At 35.4% G+C, this 26985-nt stretch overlaps 2 protein-coding genes and 3 long non-coding RNA genes across 9 annotated transcripts; 2 read left to right on the forward strand and 3 right to left on the reverse strand.

Moving 5' to 3' along the window:
- The first annotated feature begins 795 nt into the window (after positions 1 to 795).
- On the forward strand, positions 796 to 4052 carry LOC113331067. 4 transcript variants are annotated; one of them, XR_003350652.1, is made up of 6 exons: positions 797 to 1557; positions 1682 to 1842; positions 1987 to 2056; positions 2252 to 2428; positions 2651 to 3684; positions 3806 to 4052. It is a non-coding gene; the product is annotated as an uncharacterized LOC113331067 (long non-coding RNA). The 4 variants fall into 4 exon arrangements; XR_003350651.1 differs by having other exon boundaries at positions 800 to 1557; positions 2252 to 3146; positions 3584 to 3684; XR_003350650.1 differs by having other exon boundaries at positions 2252 to 3684.
- A 36-nt stretch (positions 4053 to 4088) lies between these two features.
- On the reverse strand, positions 4089 to 5006 carry LOC113331068. Its single transcript, XR_003350654.1, has 2 exons — positions 4510 to 5006; positions 4089 to 4414 (listed from the first exon to the last, which is right to left on the reverse strand). It is a non-coding gene; the product is annotated as an uncharacterized LOC113331068 (long non-coding RNA).
- An 850-nt stretch (positions 5007 to 5856) lies between these two features.
- On the forward strand, positions 5857 to 10873 carry LOC113331037 (cellulose synthase A catalytic subunit 4 [UDP-forming]-like). The gene is made up of 12 exons (XM_026577812.1): positions 5857 to 6016; positions 6107 to 6308; positions 6390 to 6517; positions 6609 to 6681; positions 7213 to 7363; positions 7441 to 8053; positions 8146 to 8283; positions 8411 to 8536; positions 8621 to 8833; positions 8964 to 9476; positions 9563 to 9913; positions 9995 to 10873. The coding sequence occupies exons 1-12, from the start codon at positions 5933 to 5935 to the stop codon at positions 10574 to 10576; spliced, it is 3174 nt and encodes a 1057-aa protein (XP_026433597.1). The 5' UTR covers positions 5857 to 5932; the 3' UTR covers positions 10577 to 10873.
- Positions 10874 to 16428: 5555 nt separating this feature from the next.
- On the reverse strand, positions 16429 to 18682 carry LOC113330998. 2 transcript variants are annotated; one of them, XR_003350630.1, is made up of 3 exons: positions 18513 to 18682; positions 17623 to 17767; positions 16429 to 17241 (listed from the first exon to the last, which is right to left on the reverse strand). It is a non-coding gene; the product is annotated as an uncharacterized LOC113330998 (long non-coding RNA). The 2 variants fall into 2 exon arrangements; XR_003350631.1 differs by lacking the exon at positions 18513 to 18682 and adding an exon at positions 17876 to 18460.
- Positions 18683 to 22061: 3379 nt separating this feature from the next.
- On the reverse strand, positions 22062 to 25594 carry LOC113331002. The gene is made up of 6 exons (XM_026577776.1): positions 24904 to 25594; positions 24337 to 24762; positions 24185 to 24252; positions 23032 to 24064; positions 22380 to 22908; positions 22062 to 22254 (listed from the first exon to the last, which is right to left on the reverse strand). The coding sequence occupies exons 1-6, from the start codon at positions 25592 to 25594 to the stop codon at positions 22062 to 22064; spliced, it is 2940 nt and encodes a 979-aa protein (XP_026433561.1).
- Positions 25595 to 26985: the final 1391 nt, after the last annotated feature.

The raw sequence follows: 26985 nt of genomic DNA on the forward strand, positions 1-26985 counted from the left end.
TCCACAGTGTTGGTCTCTTCTGGTTGGGCCGTTTTCTTTTCCTTTGTTATTGGGTTTCTGTTGAGTGAGATGAGTGATATGTTCTGTCACATGTGTGACGAACCTACTTGCAAACTTAGCTGGCTTACTCTGGGTAGTTTTTAGTGGGACCTTCTGGGCATATATTTTTTTGACATTCTTATTTTCAGCAGTATTTTGTGCAGCAACTTTTGATATGGCACCTTCTTTATTGCTTTGTTGTGGCAGCTGTGTTGGTAAACTTGTAGCAGCTGTTTTGACAGGCTTTGTCGGTGAAGTAACTGAGTTCCATACCAGTCCTCTATGAGTCATCTCCTCTGATAAGTGAGTGGGGAACGTTTTTTCCCTGATTGGTTCAGTAACCCTAATAGGGTTTGAAGTATCCTATTGATTTTTTGGTTTCTCTTCTCTCCGGTTCATCTGGTGTTGCTGATGGTTATGGTGAAGGTTTGGCGTTTCTGATTGCTGTTCTAATTCCCCTCTGGTATTTGCATGCGTTGTGACGACTCTTCCAGGTGGTAGTTGGCCATGTTGTTCGCCCGCACTAGTAGAAAATGGATATTTTAAGTCTGTTTGGGATTTATAAATATGACTTCCTATAGCTTTCTTAATTGATAGAGCTTCCAAGGAAAGATGTTTCTATATAAAAAATTAGGAAAAGTGATAAGAGCTCCCTTGGAAGTCTACTAGGGGATAGTTTAGTAAATCGGAGGAGCTTCTAGAAGAAATACAATTAAGTCCGCGTGTGGACTGTGGAAATTGTTTCCGTGGTCTTAGTTTTAGGAGAGATGCCCAAGGTTAGATATTTTCCCCTTTCTTTGATTTCTATCCCTGCCTCTGCTACTACTGGACACATATTCTCTCTCTCTCTCGATCTCTCGATCTGTCAGATTTCTTTTTCTTTCTTCCATTCGATTCATTGTCATAACATTGAATCGAATATCTATTTTCAACAAGATTAATCAGAGTTATCTTTCCTAAACCTATATCTCAGAAACAAACCGATCTTCAGAAACCAAACCCAGTCTTTCAATAATCCATTTGAACCCTAAAAGTTTGATTTTTTCCGACATAATCCCTAGAAAACGAAATCTCTATACTCTATGCACGACCTATTGCTGACTAGTCCAAGAATATGAGTTTGTAAAACCCTTGATTCTTCGTAAGTGTTGATGCTATGAGTCTGATTTTTATATATATAGTAACTTTTTTTTTTCAAGAACCCTCAATTTTTATGCTGCTTCATTTGATTCCATGGAGTTCAAATAATGGGTTTGGTTCTAATTTCAGTTTTATGATTTGAGTTATGAGTTAGGTTATTATATTCGTGTACAATCTGGTTGTATTGATTTTCTTGGGTTTATTTTTGTTTTGATTTGGCTGGTGTTGATAGTATTCCATCATTTATATTTAAATTTTTTTGGATTTACAATGAATTTGGTTTGTGTTTCTTTTGAGAAAACATTGAGAAGATTAGTCAAAAGAAGAGAAGTAGGAAGAATTAGATTTTGGGGGGTTCTCAAGCACAACAGTTTCATGGTAAGCTAGATTTGTACTCGATTTATCTACCTAAAGATGAGTCTTCTACTTGTTTTGTAATATGTATTGCACTTTCATGTAATTGATATTACAAATTGGTGTTATGTTTTTTTGGCTGTTGCAGGTGATCCATCTAAATGACATTGGTAAGAGATTAGACAGTGAATCAGTGAAGTGCAACACACTTTAACAGAAGACAGTGAACCAGTGATGCTTCCAAGCCGTGTTCCAAGCGTTGTGGAATACCTTGTCCAGTGGGAGGAATTATTATCTACGCTGCACATGGTATGTCTTCTTAGAAACTGATTATGTGCAACTGCGTCCCTTTGTTATTCAATGAATTGGTAGTGGCATTTAGTTGGGTTCTTCAGTTTACTAAAAGGCCTTTCAGCATTATTTCAATTGTTATATTACTTTTCATGCTTACAGAGGATAAGAATCAGATTTACCTGTCATCCGTGAAGCATCCAACGCAATTGCATTAGGGATCTGAATTTGGGTGAGATTTTGGCCAAACAAAAGTTTCATTAGTACCAAATTCGTTAGAAGATTGTAGCTTTATTAGGATTTGCTAATTGCTATTAATGTTACTACTTGGGGTAAATTGTGCGCTAATATTTCCAGTTTTATTAAGATTTATGTCAAAGTGATTGTTTTACTCTTGAAATTGAGTTGGGTTTTTTTTTGTGTACAGATTGATGGGGGATCAAATGTTGAGAAACTTGGGGTTGCAAAACATCCAAACTTTTATTAAAATGGTGCTGGCATTTATGTTAGCATCTCTCTTTCCTTGGGATTGCATCAAACTTGGTTTGATCTTGTATTGGGTACCTCCAATGTAGACGATGGATTGTGCGGTCACTTAACAAAAGTAACTCACTTATCCATCCATTCTAATATGAGATACTAAGAAGGTTTTTAATTCCCACTTTTGTATTTAAGAGTAAGGAATGTACCTTAAACCTTGTTTGCTGAAGCTCTATAAGTATTCTCTATTTAAATTACTTGCTTTGTCATGTTCTATTAGATACCATTTCCTAGTAAACAAACTTGAGCAACTGATTCGATCGGGAAGTGTTTTACTGTGTTGCAGTATATTTGCAGCTCTGGAGATATAAATCACAATTAATGGAAGCATTGATAAGCAGGATCTTCGAGCATTTCTGAATTGGGATGAAGTCCATCTCGATGTTCCATTGTCAAGATACCCCTCCAACTCATCTAACTGATAAGTTGGAGCCTGTATGATTCAATTATAGTCGGGTATACAACTTAATGTAATTTTGATACTCTTTTGTTGTTATATAACTTTTAATTTTGACCATTGTCCAGTGTTTATTAGGTACTGGTTCATTGAGGGTTGGGTTGAATTCTTGACAACTGCAGTGTCTATCAGTTACTGTTTTACTGTGAACCACCTATTAGTTTTTTTTGTAATGTTGGTACTGCTTTTCATCCTCATTAGGTATTATTTTTACTCTTAATGTCTACACCTTTTGGTTTATTTCATAAGCACAAGATAGATAAATCTATGGATATGGAGTTGCATCGAAATGTTAATTGTAGAGCTTTTCAAAGGTAACCACTTGGTAAGTATTGTGTTGTAGACGTTGCTTCTACTATTGTTGTTGAAACGCTTTAACATATAAGCTGGTTGAACTAGACACTTGATTATTATGGTATTGTGGAAGTAGAACCACATGTAAAAACTCTTAGATGATAATCACTATAAATTATAAGACAGTTGTTTCTGAGAACACTTTATATGTAATAAAGGTTTACTTGTACACCATACTCTATCGTTTAGAACGTTGTTAAATTACTAATGATCGGACATATTTTTGCTACATATATGTCATACCCATCAGTTAGGAAGCTTAGGTATATTGATTGTGTTGCCTTCAAGCTATAAGTTCTTCTTTTGCTTTTTAACTCTGATATAAATATGTATGAGTGTACTTGTGTCCATTTTAGCAAGCGTATAATATATTTGCTAATAGATTCTATTTGTGATTGCACGTTCTAGATATTGAACTGGAACAACCTAAACTCTACATAGGTGAAGCAAAGTTGGAATGGCAGAAGTAATTAAACCGGGAAAAGTTCTATATGAATAATGAAAATCAGGTTGGTCACTTCTCTTTGCATTTTCAAAATGTTAACTGAATACTTTATCCTTCAGGGTGAAGGTCATTTTGTTTCTGTTATCTAGCTATACTTATAATGAGGAAATACTTTTGCTCTGCAGAAGAAGAAGCTAGCTGAAACGTTAGGATCCAAGTGGAGGAGCAAGGATGAGCTTAAACGCTTTTATGAAGCATATGGGAAAGACTTCATTTTTGTTTTTTCTTGTATCTGCTTTGTTACTTATGTTAACAATAGTAAAAATGGCAAAGTAATAAATCTGGATCTTGGGTGATTGTTGATTCTTGAAGTAGTATAATATGTATACAAATTGTTCTTCACTATTATATTTGATTCTAGTTTTGTATTCAGTTGAATCCAAAGCTGATTCAGCTGAATCAATTTTCTTTTTTTTTTATAAAATATAATCCGACAAAACAACTGTGTCAATCATGGTTACTATGTAGACTGATGCAGGTAGTCGTAACTGAAAGAATTTTTAGTGTTTCAGACACAGTCTTTTTGGAAAATAAGACTACAATATTAGGGCTCCCGAACACAGTCCTTTTTAATGATTATAAGTCTATTTTTGGCAGACTTTTTTTTTGTATTTTCCGCTAGTGCCGCAAGTAGTTATTCCTTTGGGTTTTTGTGAAAATTGCCTTCATCCTTGTGTTGAGCCGTCCATATGGGTAGTTGGGGAACTGCTTGTTGTTCATTGCTTGTTCAATGCCTAAAAGTTCGTGCAATCCTTAAAAGAATGTCCTGGAAATCCACAAAGAATGTAGAGTAATGGTATGTTCTCATAAGAAAATTGAACCCACATACCTGTACCAATTTTTAACATTACTCCTGGCATGAACGGTTTGTTGAGGTCCATCATGACATATACTCTTTGAGGAGAGCTTGAAAGGTCGATTTGTAGTACCGTTCTCGTTTTCGATTTTTCCACTAATTCCTGGATCGACTGTTCATCTGACCAGTATCTTGGCTGATTGAGAACTTGAAACCAGAAAGAAGCAAACCTAAATCAGTCTTTGGGATGTTTGATGAATAAACTCTAGTCTTCAACTAAAACCACATGTTGTACTACTGTCCATGGATGATTCTCAAGAATGAATTTCTTGTCTCTTTTATGTTCCAAGGACAATTGAATAACATGCAGGTAAGCACTTGTTCCTATATGGTGGAATCGAATGGGGAATAACCTATTCAGCATAGCTTTCTTCAGTTGGTAGAAATCTACGTTGCCTCCCAAATCCTTTATAGCCAAGATGTGTTCATTATGAGATTGAAGGAGATTCTGCATCCTTTCTGTGAGAAGAAAAATAGGTGTGTCTAAATCCTTTTTAGGTTGTAAGGGTGTTGGTAGGTGATTGTTACTTTATCGCTTGTCGTGCTGTGTTATGCCGCGTGATTACACGTGCCATGCGTTCTGTCAGGTTGATGTGTCTATTTGTCTGGCATACCACAACACAGTAAGCTATCGTGTTAAGCCCGTGACATGCCAGATCATTTATTGTGATGTGCCAAAATTTTAGCGTACTGTGTCGTGCCTCAGACGTGCATACTCTTGCCGTGTTCATTTGGGAGAAATAAATAAATATATTCTTCTATTTTCTTTATATTTTCTTTTTTGTTTTTTTTTTTGTTTTTTTTAGGAGTTTTTGTACTAATTTCAAGGGCACGTCCAGATATCAATCGGGGGGCCAAATGTAATGGGCATATAGAATTTTTCATGTAGTAACCCACCTGTAACATGCATTAGAAGTTAGAGAAATTTCAGGTAAAGATGAGTCCGACCCTCCGGGCTGCGGCATTACTAAATGTTAGGCAATGAACACGTATCGTATCAATGATAAATGATAGACGTGTGTGATGAGGGAGATTGGTTATTTTATTTTATTCAAAAGAAGATGAAAAAATGAGTTGATTGAAAGGGTGAGCCACAAATGACAGATATATTTAGTAAGTGGTATATTTTGGTAGTATGCATAAATTAGATTTAATGTTGAGTGTAAATCTACAAGCTTACTAGCCTTGGAATCGAAGCGAGAAACCAACTAACCACTCTTTAACTTCTGATCGACTCAAACTCCTCCTACCTTCTTTTTCGACTTCTCAACTTACAGTTTGGTACAATAGAAAACAACATTTCTTTCTCTCTCCCTACTTGACTATCCCATAAAAAACCTTCCCGCACTCTTCACTCTTCCTCATCTTCATCATCTTCTTCATCAATTTGGCTGTCATGGAGCTGACCTCCACGACGGGCTTGGTCGCCGGTTCTCATTTAAGAAATGAGATGCACGTATTGCATGGCATGGATGATCAGGTACATTACTCATCCTAATTTGTCGTTGATTTTTGTCAAGTGGTTGTTAAATATATTGCGTTGATTCAATATTATTCGTTTTCTTTTTAGCCTCGACCACCTACACGACAATCCGTGGTTCCAAAAATTTGTCGAGTTTGTGGTGACGAAATCGGATCGAAGGAGAATGGTGAAGTGTTTGTCGCTTGTTACGAATGTGGGTTCCCTGTATGCCGGCCTTGTTACGAGTATGAGAGGAGTGAAGGAAACCAATGTTGCCCTCAATGCAATACTCGTTACAAGCGTCACAAAGGTAAATGTGAAAAAAACATACATTCATAAAAGCTCTTGCAAAGACATAAAGATCAGACACTTAGTCACGTATTTATTGCAGGGTGTCCGAGAGTAGCGGGAGATGATGAAGACAATGTGGATGGAGACGATTTCGAAGATGAATTTCAGACTAAGAACAATCAACTTGAAACACCAAACCAGCATCATGTTCAAGTCAATAATCCTTCGGTAATACAATCGAAATATTCATATTCCTACTAACATTATATACAATTTTTTTTCTTTCTATGGTTAACACTTAAATTTGTATAATTTATAGGAAAATGGTGACTATAATCCTCACCTGTTTCGTCATCCAAATGGACCAGCTTACTCGTCAATTGCAGGAAGTGGTAATAACATTTTTCCCAAAAATATGACATAAAATTTTCAAGAATTTTAGAGCATGTTTGGTACAGTTTTCAAAAACAGTTTCCAAAAATAGTTTTCCACTGTTTTAAAAATATACTCTTTTTTCCTTGTTTTCATTTTCTGAAAAATTGTTTGGTAAACTGTTTTTTAAAACAAGGAAAATCAACTAAATCGTATCAAATGTAAAGATTCCTCTAAGAGATAGTGATATTATCCATGACTCACTTGCAGTCATTCCCCCGCTCTTACTTTGTTTTGAATAGAAAAAAAAGAACCAAGAAAAAAAAAAGAGAAAACACAAAAAACAATAATTTGTTGTTTTCACTTTTTTGTTTTCAGAAACAGAAAACAGATAGAAAACATTTTCTGAAAATGTCCCTACCAAACGCGTTTTCTCCTGTTTTTTGTTTTCTCTGTTTTTAAAAACAGAAAACTGTTTTTGAAAACTATACCAAACAGGCTCTTAGTTTTTAGTACTTAAATTTAACTTTGGTTTTTTTCGGGATATGTAGTTACCGGTAAGGAGTTTGATGGGGAGAAAGACATGTACAGCAATGTAGAATGGAAGGAAAGAGTAGAGAAATGGAAAGCTAAGCAAGAAAAGGGAGGTTTAGTTAGTAAAGACGATGGAGGCGACGATCAAGGGGATGAAGACGATGTTCTGTATGATTCTAATCTATCACTTTTACACGTTATTACTTAGAATTGCCATATTAATGTGGACCTTTTTTGTTGTGTAGAATAGCTGAAGCACGCCAACCTTTATGGCGTAAAGTCCCAATTCCGTCAAGCAAAATCAGTCCATATCGAATTGTTATTGTTCTTCGGCTCATTATTCTTGGTTTTTTCTTACATTTTCGAGTTACAACACCAGCAAACGACGCATATCCATTATGGTTGATTTCTGTTATTTGTGAAATATGGTTTGCATTTTCATGGATACTCGATCAATTTCCAAAATGGAACCCAATCAATCGAGAAACATATCTTGACCGTTTGTCTTTAAGATTTGAACGAGAAGGTGAACCAAGCAAGTTAGCGCCGGTTGATGTTTTCGTGAGTACAGTGGATCCGTTAAAAGAACCACCAATTATAACAGCAAATACCGTTCTTTCAATCTTAGCTGTTGATTACCCGGTTGAGAAAGTTAGTTGTTATGTGTCCGACGACGGTGCTTCAATGCTACTATTTGATACACTGTCAGAAACAGCCGAATTCGCAAGGCGCTGGGTTCCATTCTGTAAAAAGTATACTATTGAACCAAGGGCTCCTGAATTTTACTTCTCCCAGAAAATTGATTATCTGAAAGATAAAGTTCAAGCTACGTTTGTGAAAGACAGGAGAGCTATGAAAGTAAGACATCAATTTTTTTTTCTTCCTGATCGTATATGATAATTGAACCGGAAAAGGATAGAACCGTTCTAACAGTATAACTGAATTTCCAGAGAGAATATGAAGAGTTTAAGGTGAGGATGAATGCATTGGTGGCAAAAGCACAGAAGAAACCAGAGGAAGGTTGGGTTATGGGAGATGGAACCCCATGGCCTGGAAACAACACAAGGGATCATCCTGGAATGATTCAGGTATCTGACAGAATAACCCTTCAACTTTTGTCAAATATACATACATGTCTAAAACATGATCACTAGAGAAGTTTAAGATTTTGGTAGAAATTTCTGTTTTGTGGAAGTTAACAATCTATCATTGCAGGTTTACCTCGGAAGTGCAGGTGCACTAGATGTGGAGGGTAAGGAACTTCCCCGGCTTGTTTATGTCTCACGTGAGAAGCGACCAGGTTATAGTCATCACAAAAAAGCTGGTGCTGAGAATGCATTGGTGAGCATTTCACTAAAACTCAATATGCATAAATTATGATGTGTGAGCTGTGAGGTGAGACGATTTAACATATTGTTCATTCAGGTTCGAGTATCCGCCGTTCTTACAAATGCACCTTTCCTTTTAAATCTTGATTGTGATCACTACATTAACAATAGCAAAGCTATAAGAGAAGCAATGTGTTATCTAATGGATCCTCAACTGGGAAAGAAACTCTGTTTTGTACAATTTCCCCAAAGATTTGACGGTATTGATCGTCACGATCGATATGCTAATCGCAATGTTGTATTCTTCGATGTAAGTTGCTCTACGTTCTAATTGAATTAAATCTCATTTGGAATCATATTTAGATTTTGGGCTTGTATGAAACCTCCTTCATAGTCCAGCTCAGTTGTGAAGAACTAACTGAATGCCTTGTTTGATGTAGATTAATATGAAAGGTCTAGATGGGATTCAAGGACCAGTTTATGTTGGAACAGGTTGCGTCTTCAACAGACAAGCATTGTATGGATATGATCCACCAGTATCAGAAAAACGGCCTAAAATGACCTGTGATTGTTGGCCTTCATGGTGTTGTTGCTGTTGCACTGGTTCGAGAAAGCCAAAATCGAAGTCGAAGAAAGGACTTAGAGGTTTATTTGGAGGGATGTACAAGAAGAAGAAGTCAATGAAGAATACTTACTCAAAGAGAGGTTCAGTGCCCATCTTTGATCTTGAAGAGATTGAAGAAGGATTAGAAGGCTATGACGAGTTAGAGAAATCATCTTTGATGTCACAGAAGAATTTCGAGAAGAGATTTGGTCAGTCTCCAGTTTTCATTACGTCTACACTCATGGAAGAAGGTGGTCTTCCCGATGGAACAAACACTACTGCTCTTATTAAGGAAGCTATTCATGTTATTAGCTGTGGATATGAAGAGAAGACTGAATGGGGAAAAGAGGTAACGATATCTATTTTTGATAACTCTGATGTCTTATGGGTAACTTCATTAAAAAGCTTCTTATACTGACTTTGTTTTCCAAACAGATTGGATGGATTTATGGTTCAATTACAGAAGACATATTGACAGGGTTCAAGATGCATTGCAGAGGATGGAAATCGGTGTATTGTAATCCTAAGAGACCGGCTTTCAAGGGTTCTGCTCCCATTAATCTTTCAGATCGGTTGCACCAAGTTCTGCGATGGGCTTTAGGTTCAGTTGAGATTTTCATGAGTCGACATTGCCCGTTATGGTATGGGTACGGTGGGAAACTGAAATGGCTAGAGAGATTTGCTTACACAAACACCATTGTCTACCCTTTCACTTCCATTCCTCTTCTGTTGTATTGCACTATTCCTGCTGTCTGTCTTCTCACTGGCAAATTCATTATCCCCACAGTAAGTTGATTTGGTCTTAATATACACTAGTTCAGCTAGTTGAATTGTTTTAATCTGACTATGTTTCTATGTTTACAACAGCTTACGAACCTTGCTAGTGTATGGTTCTTGGCTCTTTTCCTTTCCATCATAGTAAATGGTGTACTGGAGCTCCGGTGGAGTGGTGTTAGCATTGAAGACTGGTGGAGAAACGAGCAGTTTTGGGTAATTGGAGGTACTTCTGCGCATCTTTTTGCGGTCTTCCAAGGTTTTTTGAAGGTACTTTTTGGAGTTGACACTAATTTCACGGTCACTTCAAAAACTGCGGAAGATGCTGAGTTTGGTGAGCTATACCTCTTCAAGTGGACAACACTTCTCATTCCTCCAACTACCTTGATCATCCTAAACATGGTGGGAGTCGTAGCTGGAGTTTCTGATGCAATCAACAATGGATATGGTGCATGGGGACCCTTATTTGGGAAACTTTTCTTTGCATTTTGGGTAATCTTTCATTTGTATCCTTTCCTTAAAGGATTGATGGGAAGACAAAATAGAACTCCCACCATTGTCGTTCTTTGGTCCATCCTTCTTGCTTCAATTTTCTCATTGGTTTGGGTTAGAATTGATCCATTTTTGCCGAAGCAAACAGGACCAATTCTTAAGCAATGTGGTGTAGAGTGCTAGTAGATCTTCTTCCTACATTCTGCACTTTGCTTTGCTTACCGTGTCTTCTATTTCGAATGACATTTTTTGGTTTGATTGTTTTTCCCTCACTACGTAGTATGTTTTTGTGTCTCAGCCATGTGTTAGAGATTGCTGGTTTGTATGTAAGTTTGAACTCAAACGGAGCTTGTCATACAGTGCAGTCATGCAGATGAAACCTCTTGTTCGAAAGAAGAATGAAAAATACATGTAAAACATTGTCATGTTAGCAGTGATCAAATGTACACAAGATGTAAGGATTGATCTTTGTTTTCTTGTAGTGGTTTTTTGGGTTCCCTCGAAACCCTTGCTTAATCTCCAAAAAAAAGAAAAGGAAAAAAAAAGAAAAGAAAAAAAAAAGAAAAGAAAAGAACTCATGAAACTAGTTCTGTCCACAAATTATGTTAACGTACAAACTGTGGAAGAACCTAGGTTTTAAAGGGACTAGTTTCTCACCCGTGCCATGCACGGGTCTGTATCTTGCTTATGGAATATAGATGCCCTTGTTACAAAAACATAATAGAAATCGGTAACATATCAGTAAGCATGATACATATGTTACAAATAAAAAATCAATAAGCTAATATCCGAGTAGGTGTGCAAGAAAATAAGACAACCAAAATTAAAAGGCAAACACAAATATGAGCTCCAAGGGAGACACTGCAGTTTAGAGTGAAAGAAGAAATGAAAAGCTCCATATAGTATCATTATCTACTGTCTCGATGGATTTGTTTCCTTTATATTTCTTATGCTACTAAATCCTGGCCATGTGCAATATTTTTGCGTCTTTGCAAGAAATCGAAATCGTTGGGGTATATATAGAAACTCAAACCTTAATTTACCTTGACACTCCACAATTAGATGAGCTACTCCATTAGTACCATCCAATACTTCATATATATTGAAGTGTGTGTTTCATTTCAGGGAAACAAAAAGTTAGGATTCAAATAAGTGATTATATATACATCAAGTGAGTGTATATTATGCAATTGTAATATTGGAGCATAGGATAAACCCCAAATGATCAATACCTCTCCTTCGAAACGTCATTCTTGATGGAGCATAACTGAGAATACAAAGAATGCAACTCTAGGTGGAATAGAGTTTAACCAGTTAAGTGGCTTATAAGAAAATGAGTCCTTCTTCTCCCTGTCTGCTTTATAGAAAACTGACCACGGATCACCTGATTTATACTCCACCATCGAGTCCTCTTTACCAGTCCGCAACTGGTTGTTTGTTAGCTCGTGCCATAATTCCAGAAAATCTATGGAGTCAGCTAGGTTTAATTTTTGAGAAAAACCGGTATTCTGAATACCTTCAGTTTTCATATAACTTACGGATACTTCATTGAACAGATCTTGGAAATCCTAGGATATTTATCCTTTAAAATGTAAAAAATGTCAGCATCCTTGAATTTAACTTTTAGCTCGAGGTGGTAACACCAAGAAATGTTTCATAATATAAAAGAAGTGCCAAAATTATGTACTCTCAAACCCAGTATCGCTTTAAAAACTTGATGTCATCGAGATCTTATTTTTCGAAGTTGGAATGAGATCCTACATATATTTTTCTCTTTTCTGAAGTAAAATTATCTATTAGTTCTCTTTTTGTTGGTTCTCAACATATTATATGTGTAATATGCGTGTAAAAGCGTCAAATTTTTTTATAGATGGGACACCTAATACCTAGGAATCAAGTATTCATGTTCCTCCAGAACGCCACGACAATACAATTTGACCTACAAATGGTGTGCGTCCATGCATTGACATGTTCCGTCATTCTCAACCATAATCCTCTTTTTTGGAAATGAAATAAGAATATCATTCTACCTAATCCATCCCAAGCGTCTTCAAAATATTCTAGCATGTTTCATGGCACTTGCAATAAATTCCAAAAAAAAATTTATAAGGAACTAACATGCAATTAGCAAGACCTCCTAATTGAAAATTCTTATAGCTAGCTGCAATAGGCCCTCGCTTTTTTACGTGAGAAATAAATAGTATGATAGTTTTTAGAAGACGATGATGATCTCCACGACCGATCTCAAATTCTTGACATAACTAATAATATAGAATTCAATAATCTATTATATATTACCTCTGTGAATAACACCTCTTTTGTAAAAACGGAATAAAACCAATGGGACGAAAGTTGGGATTGGACACGCATGTAAAGGAAATACCCAAGATATAATGACGAACATGAGTTTAATTTTTTAAACTCCAGTGCATCCTGGAATTGCGCAAAAAAAAAACTTTCCAATGGATTCATATTTCCTCAATTTTGATGAATATTTGACACCTTCACACGTCCAATATTTTTTCAACTAATATAGGCAATGTGGTAGCTTCTTCGTGAAGTATGTATCTAAACCTAATATAGGCAATGTTGTATACTTGACACCTTCACACGTTCAATTAAATCAAGGGTTATATCTTCTTCAAGAAGTATGTATCTAAACCTAATATAGGCAATGTTGTACTCATCATACTTAGAGTTGTTTCAAGACACACTAAAGTTTAGATAGATATCTTTTTAGCAATCGCTTCATCGATTCTGAATCCATTGGCTAAAATATGCATGTCTTGCAAAAAAGTTCTTTTTTCGTTTTTAGACACATAAAAAATTATATCTACCAAATTCTCATATTGGTAAAACAAAAGGCTTTATCAAACTCCCAGATATATACTTTCGGGAAAACTACAAATAAATACAAAACGAAAAAAGAGACAAAAAAAGTGCTTCACATAATACAATGTAAAAAACTAATTCAAAAATATATATTTTCAAGGCGTTCGTTGTTGTTGGTTTCCTGGTCCATTTTCTCTGGTTAGCAATTTTTCTTTGCTTGACCTCAACATCCATAGGTCCAACCCTAAAATAAACCAACAAAGGTAAAGGAATTAATAAAATAAATATAAATAAAGGAAAATGAACATGCAATGAACTATCCCAGAAGAATATTATTTTTCTTTACATCGTAATAGTTACACTTAACCACCGGTAATGCACATGTTAGTGTAGGTATTCAAATTCATATTTAGACTCAAATAGTAACTCATATACGAAGTGGGGAAAGCAATCTCAGGTGAAAAGGACAATATTAAATCATTTCATGGGAATGCAATTCGTAGTATCTTGCTATATTACTTTTAAAGAAATAAAAGTATCGACATGAATTATTATAAAAAATTTATTCTGCATAGTCCTGTTATAAGTTCATTTCCATTAAATAGAAACAATGTATCGAAATAATAAACACAAAACAAAGCATAAAATCATTTGTAACTCGAAAAACGTTCCATTTACTATCTCACTTAGTAGACAATTCAACTTGTCAAATTGTATTTGGTGCATCTTTTAAAAAAACACACATGATCATCTAAGACTACTAATCATGAGCCGAGATGTAGTATTTACATGATCCTCTCTCGAATGTGATAACAATCATCGCCACCTTTGACTTATCGGAAGTCGGGTTATCAATGAAAAAATTCCCTGCATTATCTGTATAGATCGCCCACCCAAAAACAAAGTGAAATAGGAGGTTTAAAATCAAAGAAAAAAATAGCACAAATGAAAATCGCAAAAAAACATTGATAAGAAGTATGATAAAACAATGAAAACTCCTACGAAAAAAAAGAAGGTTTAGTTTTATCACATAATCTCCCTTTGAGAAAAGATATCACCAACTGCAAAACCAAAAAAATGAAAAATCCATGGAATAACAAAAAAAAAACAAAAAATGATTTAATATTTTATATCTAGTGTGAGTTCATTGTTACCATCGCAAAGCTTTAAAAGAACCATGACCTCTCATTACCGCAATTTTATTATTACCACTACCACAACATTATTATCATCAGAATCTTCAAAAGAACAGCGACCTCCTAGTGCTGCAACCAATGCTACATGCAAAACAAACAACAAAAACAAAATGGATAAGAAACAGAACAAAAACTACATGAACTAGAAGAATTTAAAAACCTAGTCAAAAAAAAGCAACCTGCAACCTAGGTTTGGCGTTTGTTCAAGAGCTTTATATATGGAGTAATCAAGGTCGAAAATTCCGTAAAAAAAAAAACTCTACTTAGGAAACAACACATATTCTTAAACGTTATGTAATCTTTAAAATATTGGATATCCAATATTTTTGGATAGCCGCATTTAATTATTACAATATTTTTGTTCTAAAAATAACGAAAATATCCTACATGTCCAGGAAGTGAGGATGGTTTCTAAAATTTACATCTTATTTGTTGCAGTATTCTAGAGTAACCATGGCCGAAGATTCCATGAAAAATAACTCTATTTAGGAAACATTACCGATTCTTAAGAATTATGTAATCTTTAAAATATTTGATATTCACTATTTTTGGATAGACGCATTTAGTTACTGCGTTATTTTTGTCCTAAATATAACTAAAAGATAGACGCATTTAGTTACTGCAATATTTTTGTCCCAAATTTACCGAAAATTTGCATCTTATTTGTTGTGTTATTTGCATCTTACAATATTATTTTTTTATTTACTTATGAAATATACAATTAATAAATCAAAATATTGAGATATGTTCATTGTATTCTATTGGGTTGCACTTTTAGTTTTTCCTGACATTTTTTTTTGTTCCTCATATTCAAAGTTTTGCTAAATATCATGTCTAGTTCATCATGATTATCTATTAATGATTGTATCTTGACTATTGGGCAGAATTAGAAATCATTTTCTTTCTTTGCGGAAGAGGAGGTACGCATCCGATATTTACAGGTAATTTTCTACAACTTTATGTATTGTGATTTTAAATTTTAATCATTGATCAAAATTTGATCAATACCTTTTTATTTACTTTGGAATCGTATACTGCAATTACGTTAGTTTAATTGGTAGTAGAATATTTGGGAAATGTACTTATGATTAATATATTTATAAGGAATGTAATTTGGAGATTGGACTTTTTTTTAATTAATTTAATAGTTGATTTGATTTTATGATGAAATCGTGATGAATAAAATATTTTGATGTGATTTCATTCGATATATTTAAGAATTTTAGTGTTAAATATATTTTTGGTAATGATATGAGATTTTATTAGATTTAACTATTTTAGGTAAAATGAATTATTGGATATGATTGGCTAAAAAATATATTGTGGGGCCGAAAATATTTTCCTCAAATTTTATTGGCTGAAATGTTATTATACCAAAAATTTATTTGTGATGGGGCCAGAATCAACCAGAAACTCCAATTAACCACGTCGCTCGAAAAAACTCAATTTTATATATAGAATTTTGTGATCGATGGAAGTTCATCTTAAGACCCACCAATCACTAACCTATTTTCACTTCAATGGAATTTTCGAGGAAATTCTTACGTGGTTTTTAATGGGAGGGTATAAGGCTGCAACGGTCGGGTCGGTTTTTGACCCTACCGACCAATGCACCGTAACTTCAACGGAATTTTTGGGGAAATTCTTAAGTGGCTTTTAATGGGAGGGTATAAGGCTGCAACGGTCGGGTCAGTTTTTGGCCCTTCCAACCAAAGCACCGTAATGATCGGGTCGGGTCGGTTTTTGGCCCTTCCAACCGAAGCACCGTAATGATCGGTTTATGATGTAGGACATTTGTTTAGTCTACAAGTTATCTTATTTCCCTTTTAGTATTTCTCTTTACTAGATGTGCGCCCGTGCTTTGCACGGGCTATGATTCATGATCCCAGAATGTACTAACCCGGTTGGATCGATGGAACCATAGAAATATATCATGTAGACGTCCAAAATGGATAGAGATGATAAAGAAAGAAAAAAGTAACAATTAGAAAGTTCATGAACAATAAATTTGAAGAGGAACACGTGCACTAAGGACCTGTCAAATTTACACAGGTATCATGTCAATCCATACATACGCCCACTTAGCGTGATTCCGAAGTGTCAATTATACAGTAGATTCAACTTTATAGATAGATAGATGGCATACAACGGGTTGGCCACTATTCATAGTTCTGGATCATCCCTTTCTTTTGATTCAGAAGTACAACTCCTGAATCTCAGCTGGCGGCCAGGGCTAATGGACCTGGATTACTTCTAGTTGGAGGAAGAGGCAGTTTACATCATCCTTAATGAATATCAACCCTGCTCGTTCAATTTGTTTAATTTAATTTCCACCAAGGTTCCGCCTAAGATTGCTTGCAGGTCACAATGACCCATGATAACCTTTTTTTTCTTTTTTTCTTTTTTTTTGTAAACCTATCAGCCTTAGATGGAAACTGAAATTGCTGATTATCCCTGCGATGAAAAAAATAAAGAAAAGAACAGAGAGCAGATATTGATGCTATTGCACCAAAACTTCGTATTGACATTCCCACAATTGCTACAGCAGATATTGTTGATTTCCAAGTACCTTTCAAAAGCTTGGGCACTGCACTTGGTCTTAGAAAATGAAGATATCAGATGAATATCCACTACCCGAGATGCAACCTGCAAGATCACCAAGCTAGTGACTGGCAACAATTTCTTCCGTGACTTCCCATTCGATCTGGGTCAAGAGATGTAAGACATTTTAACTTGGACCCATGCTACAACTCTGTAAATATATAAATATAATTCTAGTTTTAGTGCTGCCCATTGTCTTGTCCAGTCGCACTTCCATATCTGCATAATATACAACAATTTTCGAAACAAAATGAGGAAAGAAATTTTAAGGATCAAAAGACTCCAAGAAGACCACACCTAACTGTAAGACGGTGTTTGATCCGGTTACATGGTTCTGCAATGGCGAAGTTGTGGCTCCACTTCTCCATAAGTGATGTTGTATTCACCATACAAAGTTCTAAAAATACTGTATTAGGTAGCAAATTTGTTTTTTACTTAATCCTATAGCTACAATAAAATGTAATTTCCTTATTATTCAATCTCATATATTTAGCTTCCATTTCAGGAAGACTAGTTCATCTCAAATACACTTCTAGTTTGAAACATGCTGAAAACCATTTCGTTCTACTACTCACGTGAAACTACTCAGTAGATACTTACAATGGTGAGTGCATAGTGGCTGATGTTTTAGAATTATTGACCAAGGAAGAGGTTCAGGAATAATCTTTGATTGAGTTGAAAGTGGATTTCCTCCAGTTGATTTTGTGCAGAAGATCTGTTTCAGATTTTCATGAGCCTTGAGATTCTGCCAAGTAAAAAAAAAACAGAAAATCAAAATTGGTCATCCAACTGAAGAAAAAAATCATTATCCAAAGGGTCCCAGTTTTGCCTGAGTAGATTATAACAAACTCACCCAGTGGCTTGCTCAGCTTGAAGCTAATTATGGCAAAACTTTCAAATTCAGTAATTGATTGATTCAGTCTATAAACCTTACATAAGATAACACTAAGTATAATTAATACTAACATTGCAGTATGCCAATTGCTGCATGAAAACAAAGTTTAATTTTCTTTGTTGTCGCATAAATGTAACCTGCCTCCGATGTAGTACATATCAGAACACTAACATATGACATGTCCGTAAATATAAAGACACCTTTCAGATGAATTCATGGATTATTGTTTTTCAGAGTAATCTTCTATTTCAGCTTAAACCACTTAATTAATTAATTTTTATCCTAGCCTAATCTTTTCAGAATACCAACCATATGAACCACAACTAAAAAAATCTGAAGCATATATATAAAAAAAATATTTTGTAATACCAAATCGAATCCGGCATTACCATTTTTATGGATTTTAGAATGAACAAACAAAAAACAAAAAGTAATTTAAAATCGGGTCAAAAGGAAATTTGATTTTGGATTAACCAATAGAGAGATTGATTGAATATATATTATAAAAATTATAATAACAATTGAAATCACTTGTAAAAGAATAGCAGGAAAGAAACAAATGAATGAATAATAGGGTTAGGGATTTAGGATTTACCGACAGATGTTAGGATCTTGTTGTTTATCAAGAGAAAGGAAAAAGTGTAGCGGCAAAACAGAACAAAAAAAAGGGTTAAGATTCATTGATTTCGACAAACAAAGAGACCTAGAAGAAAAGAGTTAGGATTTGCTTATAGATAATAGGATTTGGTTATTTATCGCACGCAAGTCCCGTTTTTTTTTGGTATAAAGCTCGGTGGATACCAAATAGGGTGTTGGGATACCAACACCGACCAGGAATATTAGTTATTTTAGGAATGAGTATGTGTTTCCTTATTTGTTATTTGCTTAGGATTCAAGATAGGTTTCTATATAAATTCATAGTTTGTTCTAGGATTTATGGTATCAATCAAATCAATATAATTAATGAGCTTTGTTTAAACCCTTGGCTAATCCCCAATTCAAAGGATTTCTATCTTTTTTCTATCGTTTTGGTCTCGAATCTTAACATCTGGTACAGAGCCAGCGATCTAAAACCACTCTTCCACCCCAATTTTTTTTTCCCTAAACCATCTTCCGCTACTCCGTTCAAAAAAAATAAAAAAAAAAAATTACCGTGAAATTGTGAACAAAGTACGGTACCACCAAGAGGGCTTCACCAATTACTAGTCGGTTAAGTTTTGATCGTTGGACTATCTAAGATTTGCCGTTGTTCCTTTCATTAATTATCAAGCACAAACAATATAATACCTCAGTTTCCGCGATAGTGATTATTCAAGTTTTTGCCTCCTGATTAATTAGTTGCTCGTTATCCACTAATACCGGGTGAGTTTGGGTCCTTGTTCCTTCTGTCAAGCAAGTTTTTCTCTTGGACTCCGACAATGACGGTGAAAAACTTAGAAGAACAAATCGTTGTATTAAATAAGAATTTGGAATCAGTGCTTTCCAAGATGAAAGAAGATCGTCAAAAAGCTATTGAAGATCGGCAAAGGGCCACTGTAGCTTTGGAATCTATTGCAACCTTTTTCCAAACTCAACAACACAATATTGCTGAGAACATCGCGGAGAAGAATGGCGAGAAGGTTGACACACAAAATAAGAATGGTGAGAAGGATGACACACAAAATTCAAATGGTAATAATGGTCGAGTTGGTACTGCTCCTATCATTCGTGCAAGCCAGATTAATTTGAAATTTCCTGTATTCAATGGAACTGATCCGGAAGGATGGATTTTCAAGGCCGAACAATATTTTTCCTTGGTTGGTGTACAAGAGGCTAAAAAGGTAAGTATGGCTGCTGTACATCTCGAGGGGGATTCTATATCTTGGTATCGTTGGATATCTAGCTCCTTAGGACAATTAACATGGGAACAGTTTTCTCATACAATTCGAGCACGTTTTAGTTCACGGAAATATACTGATCCATGTGCCAGCCTCTCTAAGTTAGGGCAAACAGGTTCAGCTCGTGAGTTCATTACTGAATTTGAAAAATTGCTTAACTTTGTGCCCGATATGCCAGAGTCACATCAAATTAGCATTTTTCTTTCGGGACTTCGTGAAAATATAAGTGCAGGTGTTCGTATGCTTCGTCCTTCGAGCTTATCTGAAGCTTTTGATTTGGCAATTCGTCAAGAGGAAGCTATCGATGCAACATCAAGGTTCAAAGCTACAAAATCTATACAAGCTGCATCAAAACCTGTTACGACAACTACATCTACTACAGTTCCAGTACGTCGAATTTCTAAGTTCGAGCAGGAAGAAAGGAGAAAGCAGGGCTTATGCTTTCATTGTGATGAAGCTTATACACCTGGTCATTTATGCAAACGGGCAGCCCAAGTGTTACTGTTGGAAGCGGATGATGATGTTTTCATAGTAAACTATTCTAACGATCCAACTTGAGGACAAGTTTCGTTTCGAGGGGTTGGGGATGTTGGGAAACCAACTATATTTTTAGGCTAGATATATTTTAGCAAATTATTTATCTATGTTTTATTTTAGTTTTCATCCAACTTGAGGAAAAGTTGTGTCTCAAGGGGTTGGGGATGTTGGGATACCAACACCGATTAGGAATATTAGTTATTTTTGGAATGAATATGTGTTTCCTTATTTGTTATTTGCTTAGGATTCAAGCTAGGTTTCTATATAAATTCATAGTTTGTTATAGGGTTTATGGTATCAATCAAATCAATATAATTAATGAGCTTTGCTTAAACCCTTGGCTAATCCCCAATTCAAAGGATTTCTATCTTTTTTCTATCGTTTTGGTCTCGAATCTTAACATAGGGTTTGCTTATAGATAATAGGGTTTGCTTATAGAACTTTTGTTTGCTTATAGAAGCTCGGTGGATACCAAATATTCTACTCGGTGGTGTTATTGGATGAAATATTGGTGGTGTGTAAAAATAAAAGATTCCTATTGGTCTAAATATTCTCGGTGGAGCCAGAAGCTAAAAAATTCAAGCTTGATACAGCTTTCAACTGAAGCTGAGTATTTTCTTCTGAAACTATATACTGTATATAATTTAGAACTCTTGTTATTTTAGGTATCTAGCAGCCTATATAAACAGGCATACGATTGTCTTAGAAAACAATCTTTTAATCAATCGTAATATTATCATTCTTATTATTCGTTTCATGCGAATTATCTTTTATCTTTTCTTAATCTCTTTATCAATTTCATCTATTTTGCATCTCTTTTTTCCTTCGTATCCCTAGCAATCTCCGTATTGCATTCTTCCTCATATCGTTCTACATTAGTTGGTACCACAACCAAAGATTTTAGATTCTTATCTAAAGTCTGATCCTTAAACCGCTTCCCCAAACTCAAACCGTAATACATAAAAAAAAACAAAAAAAACAAAAAAAACAAACAAACTTAGTTTTCTTATATTCTCGTTTTTTATCATGGAATTAACTATGGAAGAACTTCTGCAGTTCATCTCAGCATAGAAAGCAAAACGAATCTCAAATACGGTCCTAAAACTTCCGTCAGTCATACATTTTTCTTATGTCGCATCCCCGTAACCAAACAAATGACTGGCACATTCAAATTACATCTGGATACTTTGAATGTCATATAAGGGTGGGTCCTAAGTGATCAACTTATTCTTACAGACCCAACTTATATTTTAAATGATTTAAAGTTACGCCAATGTAATTCACACTGAATACTGGTTACAGAAGGGATTTGCGGGGAGAAAAAATTTGTTTCTGTCCACCTTTCGCATTATTGGTGAAGGTTCTTCTTTTCGGTCTCATTCAGTAAAACCTTTACTGGCTTGCCAAGGCTGAGACATGAATGTCTTTGTAAATCTAACCTCGTAATTCTTTTATCATGCACCATATCGTACATACTAACGAATCGAAACTACACTAACTAAAATCCACATTGTACCTTAAAAGATGGACGTTTATTTGAAATTCATTTTTATCTGCAATTCCTTACAAAATGCAACGTAAAACATAACATCCTTTAAACATGACCAAGTGTGCATTCAATACTAGGTTAACACTTTTTTTTGATAAAAAGCGAAGATTTATTGAAGAATAAAGAATATACAGCAGATCTACCAGTGGTAGAGAAAAAAAAGAGAAAACATTATACAGAATTAAACAAAAATAGCATCCCATGTATTGTGGACTGTACTTAAAAAATTAAGATGAACTCTTCTACCCGCAGCCTCCTCCCAAGCTAAGACTGAACTTGTTACTTCCAATCCCAAGTCATCTTCTGTCTTGAAAGTATGATTTGGTTCAAATGTACACTTATTCTCTCCAACCAGATTGTGTAAACCACTGCAGCTGGTATTAGATTCCATATAAAGTTACCTAAAGATGAAAAGTGCTTATGTTTCCAACTGTGTGCAAGCATACGCATACTACTTGGTACCACCCACGACCAGAAAGTACTAGGCAAAACCATATACCATATTTTATGAGCTATTTTACAGTGAAGGAAGATATGATCATGCGATTTTGTATCATCACCACAGAGGGCACATGAGTTGTAGATATCTACTCCTTTATTCTGCAAATTATCGATGGTATTAAGTCTCTCATGAATTATACACCAAACCATAAAATTGATCTTTGGAGGGATTGACTTATGCCAGACAAAACCATAAGGGAAGTCGTCCAAACCAGAACCTTCTACCAACTTGGCATAAAGAGACTTGATGCTAAAAGTTCCACTGCTGTTTAGAGTCCAGCGTCTGGTATCTGAGAGGTTGTCCAACTCCGGTGGATTGCTGCCAATCCTTAGCAAAAATTGTGCAAAATCATTTGCTTCAAGACTGGAGAAATACCTTTTGAAGTCAAATTTCCAATTACCGTTAGTAGAGATCATATCAGCTAGCTTTGAAGTCTTACTGCAAGCTAACCTGTAAAGGGCCGGAAAATCCAAGGCAAGAGATATGTTGCCACTCCAGATATCATTCCAAAAAGAAATCTCCCTACCTGAATGGATGTTCAGCGTAGAGTTTTGAGATACCAAGTGTGCAGTTTCTGTGATAGCCTTTCAACATGAAACACCATGTGAAGATTTAACCCTATCTGGAACCCAAAAAGAGAAACTATCACCATGTTTATCAACAATAATATTGTACCATAGCCTATTCTTATCTTGACCAAACCTCCAACACCATTTAGCAAGCATACACTGATTCATTATCTTTAAGTTGCGCATTCCCAGACCACCCCTTTCTTTGTCAGCACAAACTAAACCCCAATTTATGAGATGAGAAACCTTTGATCCAATTCCATTTTCCCAAAGAAAATTTTTCATTTTCTTCTCAAGTATTTTGATCACAGAAACAGGTGCTTTAAAAAGAGAGAAATAATAAATTGGGAGTGAACATAGAATACATTTAAGCAAAGCAAGTTTACCTCCCTTGGAAAGAGAAATTTGTCTCCACAAAGACAATCTTTCCTCAAACTTCTCAATAATATGATCCCAGATGTGCTTAGAATTTGGCTTAGCTCCCAGTGGCATACCAAGGTACATGAATGGAAGATTGTCAGTGGCACAACCAAACTCTACAGCCCAAACAGACAACTCTGGCACCTCACCAATGGTTATTAGTCTTGTTTTGGAAGTATTAACCTTGAGGCTAGAAATAAACTCAAAGTACTTGAGAGCTGAAAATAAGTTAATTAATTCCTCTTTACTGTGATCAATAAAGAATATTGTATCATCAGCATAATGTAAATGATTGACAGTAATGCTAGAAGTAGTTACAGAAAAACCACTAAAAAGACTAAGTTGAGAAGCTCTATCCATGTATCTTGAGAAGCCTTCCATGGCTATGTTAAACAAAATAGGAGAAACGGGACAACCCTGTCTAACACCCCTTGAACTTGAGAAGAAACCAAAAGAAGAGCCATTGATTAAAACTGAAAAGGTTGAGGTAGAATAACAGAACCTGAGCCATTTGCACAGCTTACTGCTAAAACCCATTTGAAGCATCACAACCTCCAAGTACTTCCAGTTAATCCTGTCAAAGGCCTTTTCCAGGTCTATCTTACAAATAATACCAGCTTTACCAGATCTAATCCTTGAATCCACAAGTTCATTGGCAATCAATGTGCCATATATTATTTGCGTACCTTCAATCTAATCACATTGCACAGGGGATATCATCTTAACCATTACCAGCTTCAGTCTAGTAGATAGAACCTTTGTTATGATTTTGTAGACACTTGTTAAAAAACATATAGGCCTGCAGTCTTTAACTGTCTCTACATAATCCTTTTTAGGAACCAAAGTGATGAAGGTGAAATTGTGCTTGCTATTGATTTGACCTGTAGAACAGAATTCATACACAATATTCATAATATCAAATTTAAGAAAGATCCAACATTTGCTGAAAAACAGAATTGGGAAACCATCTGGACCCGGTGCTTTGTCACTTCCAAGATCCTTAATAGCAGCAATAACTTCTTCCTCAGAGAATTCTGCATCTAAGATATCACACTCTTGTGTGTTTATCTTATCAAAGACAATGTCTTCAAGATTGGGTCTTATTATCTCTTCTTCTGTAAATAAAGTATTGTAATAGTTCACAATATGATCTTGAAGAATAATTTTTTCATCCACCAACGCACCATTTATGTATAATTGCTTGATTCTATTGTGCCTCCTTATATCTGAAGCTTTACTAATGAAGAATGAAGTATTTTTGTCACCTTCTTGCAACCACTGAGTTTTTGACTTAATCTTCCATGAAACCTTCTTCATGTGTGTTGTTTTTTCAAACTCCGTCTTCAGAGATAGCATCTTGTTGATCTCCTCTTCAGATAAGGTCTTGTCCTCTACAAATTTGTCGAGAGAGTGAATTTATGGCAAAACTTCCTTCAATCTGGTGTATGTGTGCTTGAAGACCTCCTTATTCCAAATCTTTAGGTTTTCCTTTAGAGCTTTTAACTTCATCCAAAGAATAATACTTGGTGTACCTGCAAAATCAAAAGAAAGCCACCAATTTTCTAATAATTGTAAGAAACCATTCTCCAAGAACCACATAACTTCAAACCTAAAAGGACTAGGGCCCCAACTAGGATCAGAGATGTCTATAAGGATAGGAATGTGGTTTGATGTTGGTCTAGATTTGGCAAGTTGGGTTATGAATGGATAATGAGTTTCAAAAGAAGGGGAGATGAGAAATCTGTCAAGTCTGCACATCACAGGATTTGATTGCCCATTGGACCAAATGTACCTTGCACCTTTCAGAGGTAGGTCAATAAGTTCATGTTCCTCAATGAACTTATTGAATTGAGTCATACTCCTTGTAATTCTATAACAATTCTTTTTTTCATCACACTTTTTAACTGTGTTGAAATCACCCCCAATGCACCAAGGGAGATCCCAAAGTCTGCAGGTATTATCTAGTTCCACCCAAAAATCTTTTCTCTCCACTGGATTATATGGACCATAAACATTTGTTAACATCCATTTGAAATTGTCTGACTTGTAAGTACAAGAGACAGACAAAGTGTATTCCCTCGCCAGTGAACCATTGATCTCTACAAAGTCTTTATCCCACAAAATTAACATGCCTCCTTTACTACCAACAACCTGTTGGAAAGTCCAACCCACATTTGTGAAGCCACAAATTTTTTTGATATCAAGTTGATTACAGTTCATCATCTTAGTTTCTTGAAGCATGATGATTGGAGCTCTGCTCATTTGGATCATCTTGTGAACAACAATTCTTCTTATGGAGTAATTTAGACCTCTCACATTCCAGTTTAGAATGAGAGACTCGTTGAGAAACACATTGACCCCTTGCTTTAGGTGTTCTCTTAGTTGCAGGTGAGTTAATATCAACCATAGTAACCCCGAGCCTTTTCCATTAAGTTATTAATTTCTTGGGCACCACTTGAGAATCTAGTATCACTTGACTATCTGACGTTGCATCAACTTCCATTACACTTGCAGGAGGCTCAAAACCTAGTGGATATAGGGGAGAACAAATGGATGATGTATCAGTAGAAATATCATCATCAATGGACACCATAAAGGTGTAGCGCCCCCTAAGCTAGCAGCTGACTAATCCAAAAGATTTGCTAAATAAAGAGGCACTAAGAATCTAAAACATGTACTTAAGCATTCAATTAAGAAATGCGATACAAAACTTAACCGAAAACCAACCCGCTCTGAAACATATATATATACAAGAAGTCCTCTCAAATAATACATATACAATAGTCATTTGGTTTACAAATACAATATGCAATGTAATAAACATATTAAAAGTTAACCAACTAACGAAATCAACCGTTGAAGCTTTCGCTGCGCAACTCTGACCTGACTCTGAAACTGAAAGTGGGAATGGGTGAGCACATCATCCCTAAAAGGGGTGCCCAGCAGGAATAACATTTAACTTTCAAGTAATCATGGAAAGTTTTGGAAAACAATAATGTTTTCCCAAACATTAAAAAGTGACCAAGTCACTGAAATAAACACACTTGAATATGGACAAGCTCTTTCTTCAAACAATGTATACTATTCGTGCTAACCACATTTATTAGCTATTGATATCACCAAAACCATGATGACCCATAGTAACCATAAAAGCTGAATTCATGTAGGTATAAATGTAAAAGAACGTATCCTCACAGAAATAAACAAACATGTATATGGACTAACTCCTTCTTAAAACAATGTATAATATTCGTGCTAACCACACTCATTAGCTATTGATATCCCCAAAACCATGATGACCCACTCTAAGCATGAAAGCTGAATTCATGTAGATATAAATGTGAAGGAGCATATCATATATACCACACGTGGAAATTCTTATTTCCCATAACAATTCATATTGACAACAAAACGTTACAGGTCCTTTCCAAACCATGGAAAGATTAACATAATCAACAGAGTAATCATAATGCAAATTAAATAAAGCATGGAATGCATAAACTGGCAATGCATGAGTTTGTTAAGCATAACCTTTTGTAAAAGCAACAATAATGGTTACAAAAGAGTCAAGTGTATTCCCACTTCTTTTGGTGACAAACCACGCCTACCTCGAG

This window comes from Papaver somniferum, unplaced genomic scaffold (assembly GCF_003573695.1).
Source record: "Papaver somniferum cultivar HN1 unplaced genomic scaffold, ASM357369v1 unplaced-scaffold_123, whole genome shotgun sequence".
In the NCBI taxonomy this organism is placed as follows: Eukaryota; Viridiplantae; Streptophyta; class Magnoliopsida; order Ranunculales; family Papaveraceae; genus Papaver; species Papaver somniferum.

What these genes read in the sequence shown, in the direction of transcription:
- LOC113331037 (XM_026577812.1), top strand. Translation starts at nt 5,933, where the DNA reads ATGGAGCTGACCTCCACGACGGGCTTGGTCGCCGGTTCTCATTTAAGA. An exon ending in AAGACAGGAGAGCTATGAAA is followed by an intron (nt 8,054 to 8,145) that starts GTAAGACATCAA and finishes CTGAATTTCCAG; the next exon opens with AGAGAATATGAAGAGTTTAA. An exon ending in ATCATCCTGGAATGATTCAG is followed by an intron (nt 8,284 to 8,410) that starts GTATCTGACAGA and finishes CTATCATTGCAG; the next exon opens with GTTTACCTCGGAAGTGCAGG.
- LOC113331002 (XM_026577776.1), bottom strand. Translation starts at nt 25,594, where the DNA reads ATGATGAACTGTAATCAACTTGATATCAAAAAAATTTGTGGCTTCACA. An exon ending in CAAAGCACCGGGTCCAGATG is followed by an intron (nt 24,253 to 24,336) that starts GTTTCCCAATTC and finishes TCTGTTCTACAG; the next exon opens with GTCAAATCAATAGCAAGCAC. An exon ending in AAAAGGATTATGTAGAGACA is followed by an intron (nt 24,065 to 24,184) that starts GTTAAAGACTGC and finishes CAATGTGATTAG; the next exon opens with ATTGAAGGTACGCAAATAAT.